This window comes from Myotis yumanensis, unplaced genomic scaffold (genome assembly GCF_028538775.1).
Source record: "Myotis yumanensis isolate MYYU_CA2020_CCGP unplaced genomic scaffold, mMyoYum1.0.hap1 SCAF_3, whole genome shotgun sequence".
NCBI lineage: Eukaryota > Metazoa > Chordata > Mammalia > Chiroptera > Vespertilionidae > Myotis > Myotis yumanensis.
The window spans coordinates 118,757,985-118,772,387 of NW_027223754.1; the positions used below are offsets into that span (position 1 = coordinate 118,757,985).

Below are 14,403 nucleotides of genomic sequence, written 5' to 3' on the forward strand. Positions count from 1 at the left end.
AAGTCGGAGCCCACTTTGGCAGTGGTGTCAAAGCTATCAGGCAGCAAGTCTCTGTCCAGCAATTGGGGTGTGCAAGGCCAGGCGCTGCATCCTGGGGAAGGGATGTGTAAGAACCGGGCAGGGGTGAGGGCTCACAGGTTTGAGTTTCACTGAGGCACTAAATGCTAATCAGAAACTCTGGTCAGAAGCCCAATGGCTGTGCTCACCAGGGACAGCCCTCTCCCCCATTCAGCCACAGCAGCAAGACCAACTCCAGACTACACCTGCCAGGGCACTCTGCCTTCCTCGGACCAGTTCAGGAACTGGGTGAGGAAGGGTCTGCAGAGGAACAGCCTCCACACTGACGAGGCCTGTGGGGATCCTGGGACAACTGGGAGCGTGGACGGACTCAGGAGAAAACCCGCACTGGGGACCCCAAGGCAAGAGGCTAGCTCGCCCTGTCAAGAGGGCTTCCACTATCATGAGTTGATTCCTGGTAGAAACTTACCAGCTGGGGAAAGAGTAGGGAGGGTGATAAAAACCATCAGCTTCCTGAAGCCAAAGCAGATGGGTTGAAGAAGCCAAGACGGACAGAGGGCAGCAGCTACAGAAGTGTCCTGGGCAGAAGCCATGTCCGAGCCGTGCTGCCCTGTACAGCAGCTGTCGGCCACGCGCAGCCCAAGAAATGTAAAGTAATTAAAGTGAACAAAATGAAAACATCCATTCCTCAGCTGCACTAGCCACATTTCAAGTGCTCACTAGGCACGGAAGGCTAGTGGCTATTTCGTGGCCAGGGCGTATGGGACGTTTTAATTACTGCACTACGCTCCATTACATAGTGCTGGCTTAGAGGCCTCACTCATCCCTCAGGTTGGAAATGCCCTTGGACCCTAATTTGTCCTACAACAGGAAGGTGAGTCCCGAGGTTCAGTTGCTCTTATTCAAGAAAATGGGGGGCCAGGAAGGTCAGTGAGTGCTTTCACTTTGGGCCCATTCACCTCTCCGGACTATTCTCAGGCTGGAAGAAAGCCAGAGAGACCAAGTCCTTGATGCCAGAGAGCTGCCAGGGTCAACTCCCCCCAGAGTCTTCCCCTTGGGGAGATGCTAGGAGGTAGTGAGAAGTGCATGCTCCTTGAGCGGACAGCAGCCACTGGGAATGAGGTAAGTCTCAGAAATAGCAGTTCCTGCCTGTCACCCCTCCATGACCACGGGCAGACCTGTGGGGGAGGAGAGTGGCTAGAAACTTTCTCTTTGGGTGGGCTTCTCCTTTCCTGGCAGGCGGACTTCTAGTGAAGAGGGGAAGGCAGAGCCCCATCCTGTGCTGCTCCTCACCCCCTCACCCTTGCTGAGTCATTGTCAACAGCAAATCCCAGGCAACGAAGTCGCAGCATCACTCTTGGTACTAAAACCCTGCTGACAGTGGAGTGTCGTGACTGGCACCGCTTCTGGAAGCAGGTTCCTGCCTCTCCTGATATCTGAGCGGCCCAACTGGATTGAAGCCTTGGGACCACCCACCCAAGGTCATCCGATTGGCCATAAAGCTCTTGTTGGGTGGCTCCCTTTCTCCTGCTATTCTCACCTTGGGTAAAGTTCAACCTGGAGCTTTAACTGGGATTGTGCTGTCTATGGATCAGTTTGAAGAAAACTGACATCTTTATAATATTAGGTTTTCCAATTCATGAACATGATATATTTCTCCATTTACTAAGTTTTCTTTAATTCATCTTTATGAAATTTTGTCGTTCTCTCTGTAGAGATTTGAGACGTATTTTGTTAGATTTATTCTTGGGCATTGTATATTTTTCAGTGCTTATCATAAAGTGTATCTTAAAAATATTTATCCATCATTTTTGACAAATTTCAGTTCATGATAGGAAAACAACCCAGCTATTTATTTATTTTCAGACCATGCTAACCAGTTTTTCATGCTGACCAACTTGGTCCTGCACAATCAAGTAGGACCAGGTGCTCTCTGCCCCAACCCAGGCATGCCTCCTGCTCTCAGGAGGGGATTTCCTCTGGCATGCCATTAGGTGTTCAAACCAATCCTACTGTCTCGGCTTCCCCACTCTTCCAGACATCAGCAGGCTCAGGCCCCTGAGGTTTGGTGGGGGGCTGAATTGCTCTAAACTGGTTTACATTCACCCATCGTTTTTGTGTATTTTTGGAACAAAGTGTGGATTTAAGGAGTGGGGCAGTTGAATTTGGGGCAGGGATTTACTTAAGTAATTCTTTTTCCATTGAGTGGTGTGAATAGATAGAAATGAAGAACTTGGGAACACCAATCGCCCTGAAGACAATGAAAGCAAGAGCACACACCAACCAACTGACTGACTGACCAACCAACCAATCACAGAGACAAAAAGGACAAGAAAAAGCAAGTAGTGGCAACTTGAGATCACTTCTCCCTGGCTGTGACCGTGTTGCTGCCTAACTGTCCTTTTACAGCGATTGCCCACAAGTGAAAACCCTTTCCTATCACACATAAACGATCATCCAGGGAGTGATAGGGTGCAACAGAATTCAACTAATGGGAATTAACTCCAGGTCACTGTCAGAAGCCCTGGTTTTTGGGCACATTCAACTCGATTTTTTCACCAGAGCTACAAGTTGTTTCTGGTTTGGTTTTCTGCCTGAAATGTTTGGGGAGGCTTTTCCTGGAGTCTATTCCTTAATGAAGAATATCACTTAGTAAGAATCCAGGGAGCCCTGCTTTCCCAATGCTCCTCCAAACTGGTCGACCTTCGCTGGCCAGCCAGTTCAGTGACCGGCACCCTCTCCTGCCAGGAGACACTTAGAGGCGTCCACAGGAAGGGTCCATTTCCTGTTCTCTTTACAGACTGACCCTGGCGGGTGAAATGCAAATGGCCCCAGGATGGTTCTCTTTCTTCTTTAGGAAAAGTCTCTCTTGTTTTTCCCATATTCTCACAATAGACAACTAGGGGTTGAGGAAACTAGGCAGCACTTTATGCTGTAGACCACAGCTGGCTACTTTTGGGAGGCTGGCTCATTCCTAGAGCTGCAGGATTTGGGCACAATGTCTTTCAGGTGGAGGCTCCTGCAGGTGTCAGTTTCATTTGCACCCTGGGGCAGGTTTGCTCAATACATCTCCCGTGCTCGTGAGACTGATTCAGGAAGTCCACTGCAGAGCCCTGCAGATTGCGTCAGGCATCATCAGAAACACATCTGAGTCAATTGTGAAATGACTCAAGGCTTTGAAATATTTAAACCATATGTCTCATGAAACTAGATGAAAGTGATGCCAGTTTCCCTACCTAGGGGCTGCCATCTGAGATTGAAGCTCAACTCGGCAATGATCCTGAATTCCTGGCCTTGCTCAGTAATATCGCTGTGGGCTGTGAACCTGTCAGTACTCCTGGCCCACAGGTGGGCAGAGGTACTGTGAGCCCTTCAGAAAGTGGCCAGGGATATTCAGTGGTCTTCTCTAGGCCAGGGCAAAAATTTATGTCCCTTAATGGGACTAGGATGGAAGAGAAAAGATTATAATTGCTGCCCTGGAGGAAGCAGGAAAACACCATTCTCATCACCAGATGACATTCATTAGGAGTCTAATTCTCTGAAAATCAGCCAAAACACCTAGGCATTCTTTGAGTGGAAAGAAAAATCAGCATTTTAAGAATATTGTCAGTCTTATTTTTGATGTATCTCAAAGGTTGTTTCCCTCTTTCTGAAATGTACCCAGCAGAACATTTGATGTGGAAAGATGCTAACAAGCTGATGTGGAAATACACTGACCTTAACTCAGAGGTGTTAGATTCTGTTCCCAGTTAAGCTAATTAGTACTGGTGTAATTAATATTACACCCAATTGCTCTGAACTTGACTTCCCTCTTCCCTAAAGTGGGGGTGCTAAGACTTATCGTATAGGGGCATTTTGAGGTTTACATGCAATGAGGTATGTGTAGCACATGGTAGGTTATCCAGAAATGCTGGTTGAATATTAATTCAAAAAAGATGATGGATAGCTTGTCAATGAACGTGGATCCAAGAGCCAAGGAGCACCCCCTGCCCCAGTTAGTCCTGGGACAAGTACACATTTGAATAGCAATAAAATACATGGCCAGGGACTCCTCCTTTTGGCCTTCTGTTGATCTGTGATGCATCTGGGGAAACTAACAAAGGAGGGGAAGAGAAGGAACAGAAAGCCAGAGAGTTTTCTCATGTCCGTATGGAACAATTCTCTCTGAACCAAATCTTTCCTTCTCATCGCTCTCCGACAGGAGTTAGGGAAGCCAGGAGAGCCACTGAGTTGTTACAGACCCTCCCTCAGAAGTAGCTGCCCATATTGTGAATCCCAGGTCAGTGGATGCCAGTGATTCTGGCTGGTCTTCAGGGCTGGAAGACAGAAGGTGCTGCTCAAACCAGCCTGCTTCTCCATTATCCAGGACAATGGGGTGGGGCTGGTTAAGGAGGGCACAGATAATCCAAGGTGATAGGTAATCCAGCTTTCCCTACCCTGCCTCATCCATCCAAGGGTTCTACTCTTGTCTCTCAAACTCTTTTTGAGGAGCTGCTTATAAGAAGCAAAGCATAGACATTTGCAGGTAACTGCCCTTCAGGTGCTGGAAGGTGCAAGGGAGCAATGATGTAGTCTCTGAGGTGGGGAACAGGAGGCTCCATGGGCTAGAACCATGGTCAGCAAACTGTGGCTCATGAGCCACATGCGGCTCTTTGGCGCCTTGAGTGTGGCTCTTCCTAAGCCTTAGGAGTACCCTAATTAAGTTAATAACAATGTACCTACCTATATAGTTTAAGTTTAAAAAATTTGACTCTCAAAAGAAATTTCAATCGTTGTACTGTTGATATTTGGCTCTGTTGACTAATGAGTTTGCCGACCACTGGGCTAGAATACTGAGCCCTGAGCAAATGCAGCCCTGGCTGGGCTTCTTACAATGGGGCTGGTGGTTGATGAAATGGGAGGAGGATAGAACAGAGGCCTGAGTGGATCTGGGGCACTGGGCCTGGAGAGGTTTGGTTTGCATAGTTTCTTCTAGATCATGTACTGGGGGATGGGCCAGAGACAAAGTGAGAAATGGGGAGGGAAGAGCATCATCTGCCTCCCCTGGATGGAAAGGCTCAGCTCAGGGGCGAATCTGTGTCCTGTCCATATCAGCCATGGTCCAGAGTCCAGGGGTCCTCAAACTTTTTAAACAGGGGGCCAGTTCACTGTCCCTCAGACTGTTGGAGGGCCGGACTATAGTTTTAAAAAAAAACTAAGAACAAATTCCTATGCACACTGCACATATCTTATTTTGAAGTAAAAAAACAAAACGGGAACAAATACAATATTTGTATTTGCATGTGGCCCGCGGGCCGTAGTTTGAGGACCCCTGGTCCAGACCATGAGCTGAGATTCTACTTCAAAGACTTGACCTGGTCCAATCTTGGAAGTTTAGGAGTTGGAGCATTTATCTATCATCAGAGAAGATATGGCCCTTCACTGATTATTTCTGCCCCTCACTCTCCTTCTTTTGACACTGGTACTCCATCCCTCTAGTCCCTGCACACCAGATGTCTTTTATTCAGAGGCTTACCTTGGGTTTAAAGGCAATGAGCTTCAGAATCATCTCCACAGTGAAGAGGCCAGTGAAGAGCATGTTGAGGATGTTCATGGCGATTTTAAACAGGCAGCTCTGACCGTAGTGCTGAGCGGAGGGAAGAACTGTGAAAATGAGGCAGGGATATCCCTACTCCTCACCACCCTCATCTCAACAGAGGTCTTCCTTGAACCATCCACTTCCTGGAAGGCCATCCAGTTCTCTGTGGGCAGTCAAGTGGATTCAGGAAATCTTACAAGTTCTTTCTTTTTCTGCCATCTCCGAAAACAGAAGTTGGCAGAGTTCTACGTTCCTGCTTTGATTGGTTATGACAACTTTATGGAGAATTCTGGCACTCAAAAGAGCACTAGCATGAGTTGATCTCCCCGAAGACAGGTAGATGTAGAATCAATTTCCACACACCATGTCTTATTGACCATAATGAACACTTCAAGCTCACCCTCTGTTCTCCATTTCCTCCACTTTCTCCATTTGTTCCAACCTAGGGGCCTATGGATTCCTAGGGTCCCAGAGAGGAGCCCATCCTTGAGAAAGAGAACTTGTCTTTCTCTACCTGGGAGAAGAGGACAGCTCTTCTGGTCTTTCAACCTCCTTTGGCCACCAGGGAGGTGACAAACCAGAGATGCCTGTGCAGCCCTTTTGCACTCCATTTCCTCCCATAGCACTCTCCCCCATGTAGGCATCAAGGGATCAAGGTCCCCCTGGACTAACCTGCATGGCCAAGCAGATGGTGTTGAGCAGGATGAGGACGAACATCAGGTACTCAAAGTAGGTGGAGTTGACCACATACCACACTTTGTACTGGTGCTGGTTCTTGGGTATGTACCTCCGCAGGGGTCGGGCCTTGAGGGCATATTCTACACACTGACGCTGGGAGGGAGGTAGTTGGTGGGGGGAGGTGGCGGAAATGGGGAGAGAGTGTGGTTAGTTACCTGGATATGTGCAGAGGAGGGTGGGATGTTGATGAAACTATATCCCTGGGGGGTAGTGTTCTCTGGGAATCTGAGAATAATTTATTGCTCTAGCTCATTTATAAGTTTGAGGTATTATTTGAACATTTTTTAGATTTTTCTCTCCCTTAATCAAGGAGATTATATCTTGTAGTTAATCTCTTTATTAGGCTTAGCTGAGGAGTATGTGTCTCCTTTCAACTCCCAATGCCTACTACACTGCTGCCACATAGTTGGCATTTTAGTTCCTATGCCACAGACTCTCTCTGGAGCACTTGTCTGCTCTATTTTTCTTTCTTGTCCTCAACCAATCTTCCTTATTACCAGTGTCCACAGATCAGAAGACCCAGATCATGGATGGTGATGAGATCTTGGGCTAACTAGGTTCTTGGGACTCCAGCAAAGTGCCTATCACTGGGCCCAGAATTTCTTAGCACTGTGCCCAAATTTCCAAGTCTGGAACCGGGGGGGTCACTCTAGCCTCTTCTCTTACACACACACCCGCCCCCATATCCAGTCTCTAAGCCTGATCCACCTTATTTCCTCCTAGTCTCTTCATCTCTACTATTGTTAACCTGGTAGTAGATGAGGGTCTAATCACCTTTCATATAAACTTTCTGACTGGTCTCCTTCTTCCCTGTCTTATTACCAACCCACAGTCCAAACAGCAGCCAGAATGATGAGTCTCAACCCAAGATGTTGACATCAAAATCTTTGAGGGGTTCAGCTTGCCTAACGGGTAGAGCTGAGTGTCTTGTGCCATGCTCCTTTCCATAAGCAGACCTGAAGTCACTCAGAGGGTTATATTACTGCATGGACTCTTCCCATGGGGGAACATGGCTGGGCACCTGACCTCGGTGACTGTACGCTGCAACCCACCCTAACAGCTTCATTCCTCACCAATTGCCAGTTCTTGTTCATAGGCTAAGAGAGTACAACATGGTACTGGGCATTACCACAGCACTCCTACTAAGCCTCTTTCCTGCCCCCACTTCATACACAGGCCTCTGGGTTTTACTTGAGAAACCATTTAATAGTGGTTTTTTAATACCATGCTCTTCCTAATCCTCAAAACTCTCAGTCCCTCACTGTTCTAGTTTCTTTCCTTTTTATCAATGGGACTAACCTACCATGGGCACTTTCTAATTTTCAGCTTCTAGACAGGGCACAAGGTTTTCACCCCCTCACACCCCCCTCCCCCAAGTCTATCACAGAGTCTCTTTAAGTAGATACTTAATGAATAATTGTTGGCTGAATGAATGCATTTGGTAGATCTGGGATTAGCATTTCTTTTGCTCAGTCTCCTCCAGAAGACTGGGGAGCCCCATTCTCATTTACAGGAGCAGACAGATGATCTTAGTATCCATATGGATCTCTCTCCTGACCACAGCCTCTCTTCTGGGAGGGCCAACTGCTGTCATTCCTCATGTGGCCCTACTTCCCCTCAATGCCTCGGTCCTCTCCTTCCTAGGAAGCTACCTGGTTCTTGTCCAGCTCACAGTTCTTGTATTCCTGCTCTCCCTGCTCCTGGAAGGTGACGATGACGAAACCCACGAAGATGTTCATCATGAAGAAGGCAATGATGATGATGTAGATGATGAAGAAGATGGAGATCTCCACGCGGTAGTTGTATATGGGGCCCTTGTCTTCCGTGTGGGAGTCGATGGAGCGGTACAGCAGCCTGGAAGAGGAGACAGGTCCCACAGAGGGAACTGGAGAAGCAGTGCCACCTCTGCGGAATGATGGCACTGCTGCTCCTAAGGAGTTCAGGGGTGCTGGAAACAGCTCTAGCCTGGAAGTCAGAAGATCTGGGTTCAAGTCCCAGCTATGCCACTTACTGGCCTTGTGACCTTGGGCAAATCACTTAATCTCTTTGAGCCTGAGATTCTTCATCTGTAAAATGAAAACAATAATTCCTGACTTTCCTAACTGGCAAAATAGTTGATATAATGTACATGAAGGTGTTCTGAAACTGTCAAAATTATTTTAATATTTTAATGTAATATGAATCATGGACATTGATTTCAAATACTATAAATGTTGGTAAATATTGAAATAGCTTTGCAAACTGACAGAGACTCGAGGATGTTACAATGAACATAAATCTATCAGAGATCAAACACCCATTTAGATAAAAAGAGTAGACAACAAAGGACCCAGGCTTATTCAGATCATCAGCAATGGTTTGGCTTTACACTTGGGGGTTTACATGTGTGTGTCATCCATCGGGGCCTGGGCTCCATGTCCATCATGCTTGTTCTCCTCTTCCCCTTCTTCTTACCCAGCATAGTACTTGGTTATCCTCCAGGTATTATCAATATTTTACCATATAATAATGGTGACTCTTATCTAAGATCATGTACCATTGTTGACTTAAAATGTGTAGAACTTTCTGACTGTTAGATAATTTCACTGGAATACAAAAGTGGGGGAGCAGGTGTCTGTATAAGATGTAGGGAGCACAAGATGGGCAAGCTGCCCGGTACAGGTGATACAGCATAAAGGCTGACCAGCTGGTGGTTTAGGCATGAAGACACTGCCTCTGCAGCGAAGTCTGGACCCACGCTTCCATCCCTTTCTTACTTTCCACTATAAATATCAACACACTTTCTCTACGGAGGCTGGGGTAGTCTCGTAAAACAGAGGCAGCTCTGCCATCTTCACCCGCACTGAGTGAACGCTGGGGGTGATGATCTTGAATCCTGTGGTGACTGAAGGGCCCACAGTGGAGAAACTTTCCCCAAACCCCCCACCCCATTCCCAGGTGTCATGAGGGTAACCACAGACCCCTATTGTTAGGGCCTCACTCTGAGGCTGGGAAGGAGAACTAAAAGGAGCTCATTTTTGGTTAGAGTTTCTGAAATGTTGACATCTCTAGAAAAAGAAAAGTGTATGTTTCAGCAGTGATGATGGCCTACAAATTGTTCTAGAAACACAGCCAGACTTCCTGGGTGGGTTGGTGGGGAGGCTCTGGTAAGTGACCTCTGGGAAGGAGTATGGGACAGTAATAAAACTTGGGGACTGTGTGTGAGGACCATGTCCTGGCCTCTGGTATCAGGCCTTGATTTGCATACTCACTCTGGCCACCCCTCAAAGGTGGAGACGGTGAAGAGAGCCATCATGGCTGCCAGGACATTGTCAAAGTCAAACTTGCTGTTCTCCCAGTTGCGGGGCTGGATGATGGGGTGGTCAACCTCCCCGTCCTTGTACGTGATGTAGTTTCCCCTGAGAAAGGAGAAAGTTAGTTGTGGGGGGGTCTCTCATCTCCTTTCACACCTGATCCACATGACTCTTGGCATGCTGGGTGGGAGGGAACTAGTTAGGTTTAACACCCTCAGTTCTAGCCATTGGCAGGACCTTCAGTGGGGAGAACCTGGTATGTTATGTCTGTGGGATCAGATTATCCCTGGGTAAAAGTCCAGCTCTACTGCTATCTGAGGAAGAATGGCTGTCCCTCCTCTCACACCAAGCCACCAACCTCCCGAGTCACCCAGCCTGGGCGCTGGCTCCCGCGCCCTCACTTGCATTCAGCCTGCACTCACTTGCATTCCGCCTCGGTCTGCTTGGAACTGTCTGAACAGGTGTAGAGCTTTCCCTGGAAGGCAGAAGAAAGAAGGGGTTGGAGATGTCCATTAATCAATGAATTAATCAGAAATGATCACCCCAGCACCATGCTAGGGAGGTTGGGACAACAAGTGTGAGGGGAGCAGAGTCTAGGTGGGCAGACCTGAGTCACAGATATAAAGTAGTCAGAGCCCGAGAACCAAATGCCTGGAATTCAAAAAAGGGAGCTCCAATTGCGAGTGCCGGACTCTGCAGGAGGTCTCGTGGGGAAGAGAGCGGTGGAGCTGGGCTTGGAGGGATGACTGGGTGGGAGGAAATCAGTGGAAGTTTAATTGGTGGGTAGGAGAGGGGGGAAGAATGCTTCCAATGGGAGAAGCACAGAGATAAAAGGATTATGGCAGAAAAGAATGGAAACCAAGGACACAGGGCTCCCTGGACCTGGGGGGCTTCTCAGGAAGCAGTGAGAGAGGACGTGGATAGAGGCAGGGCAGTTTGATGCCACTGCAGGTTTTACGCAGGTGCCTCACACGGAGGTTTCTGAGCATAGGAGTCTGTCTCCCTTTACTGCCAGAAGCAGGGGCAGGACCTGAAGGGCAGGCAGCACCTAGAGGCCAAAGGGTCTTCGCCTGGTGGGGCAATGCCCCCTTCCAAGCCTGTCCCTTTTCTGGTCTGGGAGCTGAGGGCAGGGTGACCTTCATCCCAAGCCTGACCCAGGCCACAGTCCTCTTCTGGCTGTATGTGCCAGGTCCCCTTCCTAGGAACGCTGACAGGAGAAGGAAGAGCCAAGGTCTTACCTTGAAGAGCTGGACCCCGATGCAGGCGAACATGAACTGAAGCAGCGTGGTGACAATCACGATGTTCCCGATGGTGCGGATGGCCACGAACACACACTGGACCACATGCTGCAGATGGAGAGAAGGCGGGCGGGGGAGTGGTGTCGGGAAATGCCTGTAGCCTGGGCTTCTTTGGCAAAGCACAGGCCCCTCTGAGGAGGCAGCACGGCAGCCCCTTGGCCACAGTGAGGAACTCAGACTCAAAGAGGCAAAGCACCTTCCCCTTCCCAGGGTCACATGGGAGGGAGCCCAGTGGCACACAAAGGCCCCTTTGGGCTCTAGGTAACCACAGGGACATAAGCCCCACTCTCTTTCTAATTCCTAGGGTAGGAATACAGGGACCTCATCACCATCTGGGCACTGGGTTTGTGTGTGGGTCTCCTTTTTGCAGAAGTGTTGCTGAGGAGTTCAGATTTTGAGTGGCTGCCTGTCATCGTTCTTAAAGGGGGAGTGGAGAAGCAGCAGGAGAGTGCAGGCTCCAACAGGGCAGCCACTGGAGCCCACACTACCTCCCCCCTGCAGCCCACCCCTCACCGCAGCTTAGCTCCCCGCTGCAGCCCACAGGCTGGCTGCTGCTTCGGGGGTGTGGGGGGGTGTTGGTGGCTCCCGCTCAGCCCCCCTCTCACCTTTAGCCCCTTGGCTCGGTTGATGGCTCTCAGGGGCCTGAGTACACGCAGAACTCGCAAGATCTTTACAACATTGATTGCACTGGACCTGGGAGAGAAGCAGGGCAGGGAGTGAGCTTCTTGTGTTTTTAGCAAAGCAGCAAAGAATGTGGTGAGGAGTGTCCTGGCAGGTAACCCAGCAAACCTGTTAATGTGACGGGGCTTTCTCATCCTGGGACCCTCTCTACTCTGTACTCCCGGCTCCCACCCCATGAGGACCTGAGGCGTGCCTGCCTGGACTGCCTGTGGGGGAGTAAGTAATATGAAAAGCAACTCACCAGGACTCACTAGCAACATCACCTGCCACCCAGGGGCCTTTAGAGCCATCGGAGACACAGCGCGGGCCCCGCAGCCCTGGGGTCTAACCCAGCTCTGCCACGCACCAGCCGTGCCACTGAGGCTCAATGCCCTAACTTTTCTGGGCCCTAGTTTTTTCACCTGTAAAATTGGGTAGTAATCACTTCGTAAGGTTGTTGCAAGGACTGAGTGAGGTGTGAGTGGTCTAGTGTATGAACTGAATACATGGCAGCTTTATTATGAGGGCTGAAGAAGACATGGCTGAACTTGAAGAAACACTGCACAAATGGCGGCGCTTCAGGTGAGTGGCAAGAGGTGGAGGGCGTGGGCAGGAGATACCATGCTCATCTCTAAACATGTCCTAGGTGACTGCCCCGTACACTTATATGTAAAACTTCTGGCTCATAGCAGTCAGGAGGAATGGGTTCTATCTAGCAGGTCCTGCACACCTTGAAGAACTTCAGGAGCCCCTGGTCACTGCTGTTCCCTAACGAATAGGAGGTCCCAGGGCCCCAGCCCCCACCAGCCCAGGTGGCCTGTTCACCACACCAGCTCATCAGCTCGGGGAGCAACTCTGAGGTGTGTTCTAACCCTCATACACTAACCACTAACCGTCTGATTGAGATAATCCCTCTGGCTTTGGAAAGCCTTAGACCCACCTTGGGACCTAAACAACCCATGAGGCAGGTAAGTGCTAACTTCATTCTTCAGGTGGTCAGGCTGATGTGCTCGCAGGGGGGTGGGAGGGGGGGCGGGGGGGGGGGCGGCAGAGAGAGCTGATTTCTCTGGTTCTCAGCTCTTTCATTCCAAAGGATTCAAAGGACATCCCTATCTATATGGTATCTGAGGGAGGGAGTTGGTTTGCACTGAATCACAACGGGAGGGATTTAAAGGTCAGATGGGAAAAGCACAGACTAAAGGAGGGAGTCCTTGATTCAAGGTTAAACGGTGACTTCGTGGTAGTGCTGGGTTAGAATCCAGCCCCGCAGGCTTGCAGACAGACGGTGGTAGGTCAGATAATTGGTGACCAGAGGGGAGAGTCTCATGCCTAACACCCCACTCCACGCTTTCTGGGCCAACCTTGAAAACCCCCGTGGGAGGGGAGACTCAGGGTCGTTTTCTTTGCCCTCAGTGATCTTGGGTATGTCTCACAATGTCCTGAACCTCAGTTTTGCTGTCTATAAACTGGGGGTAACAGCACTTGCCCTGCCCACCTTGTAGGTTTGTGTGGGGATCACAGGAGAATGTTGGTGAAAGTGCCTGGGAAGTTAAAGGGCAGGACTAGCACTATTAGCTGATACAATGTGAGAGAAACTTGTAATCAGATTCTTTTAAACCTGAGCAAGTTGGCAAACTTGGTTGTAGAGTGGAAACCCCTGGAGAGCTTTTAACAATCTTAAAGCCCAGGCTGAACCCCAGAACAGTTAAATAAAAAACTCTGGGGCACGTGTCTTTTTAAAAGTTACTTAGGTGATTCACTGTGTAGCCAAGATTGAGAACCCTCCCTTGATCCCTCCCTCTCTCTCTCACCAGGTGCTTTGACTGGAGAGGTGAGAGGAAGGGAGGGGGAATGGGCCGGAGACCAGGGCAGATCAGGGCAAAGACAGTCCCTTGGAGCTGAGGGCACCCAAAGGCCCTGGGCATATGGTGGAGGGACAGGAAGGCGCTGGAGCCTTTCTTCTCATTATAACGGGGCCTGGCCCTGCCTGCCACGGAAAGCTTCAGGCATTTATATGTGTTCTTTCAGGATCAACACACCACAAGTGTCACACCATGAGGACAGGACATGGGCACAAGAAATCAAAGCCGCCATGTTGTACAGTCAGAGGCCCCACCCCATTCACACCGCAGATCCATGGATGGGTGCGGGGGGCCCTGCAGACTCTTCATGTCCTGACATCCATTCCTAGTTGCATGCCCTCACGGCTGAGGGGTCCTACTCACTGGATGCCAAAGGAGATGAGGGACACGCTGACCACTAGCAGGTCCAAGATGTTGAAGTAGTTCCGGCAAAAGGAGCCCTTGTGCAAGAAAGCCCCATAAGCAGTCATCTGCAGGGAGGCACAGAGAAACACCCGCATGAGTGGTGCCCGTCCAAGCTCCAGAGACCCCCCCAACCCCCACCCTGCCCTCCCACAGCACCCCGAAGAGCAGTGAGGGGATAGAGGGCTGGGGGGTGGCAAGACTGGAGAAGGAGATACAGTGTCAAGAAAAGGGTTCTGCAACCATTTATACAACCACCAAAGAATCCCAAGCCCAGGGGCTATCAGTGTCCCCTACCTAGCAGGCAATGCCAGACTCTTCAATCCTATATTTGAAGCCCTTTCAAATCAGGCTGCCAGCCCTTTCCCATTTTCTACTGTTCCTCATCGCATAGCCGTGGCTCCAGCCCCGAGGGGCCCTTTGCTGATGCTATGCTGACCAGGTTTTCCAAACTTCTTTCAAAATTCCACTGACATCGGAACCAGCTTAGGACACTAGGCATCTGGGGGGAGGAGGTGTGTCCAGGAAGGTCACAACCATCCTGGTTCCCTGGG

General features: G+C 49.7%; 1 protein-coding gene across 1 annotated transcript in view; it reads right to left on the bottom strand.

Annotated features, from left to right (window-relative positions):
• Positions 1 to 14,403, bottom strand: part of CACNA1C (calcium voltage-gated channel subunit alpha1 C) — a 691,490-nt gene that overhangs the window by 77,617 nt on the left and 599,470 nt on the right. Inside the window, exons 23-30 of the mRNA XM_070409470.1 lie at positions 13,811 to 13,917; positions 11,531 to 11,618; positions 10,866 to 10,973; positions 10,050 to 10,102; positions 9,586 to 9,732; positions 7,987 to 8,188; positions 6,269 to 6,427; positions 5,534 to 5,644 (exon numbers count right to left, since the gene is read on the bottom strand). Of these exons, the coding sequence (XP_070265571.1) occupies positions 5,534 to 5,644; positions 6,269 to 6,427; positions 7,987 to 8,188; positions 9,586 to 9,732; positions 10,050 to 10,102; positions 10,866 to 10,973; positions 11,531 to 11,618; positions 13,811 to 13,917 (975 nt within the window). The remainder of the gene's footprint in view (positions 1 to 5,533; positions 5,645 to 6,268; positions 6,428 to 7,986; positions 8,189 to 9,585; positions 9,733 to 10,049; positions 10,103 to 10,865; positions 10,974 to 11,530; positions 11,619 to 13,810; positions 13,918 to 14,403) is intronic.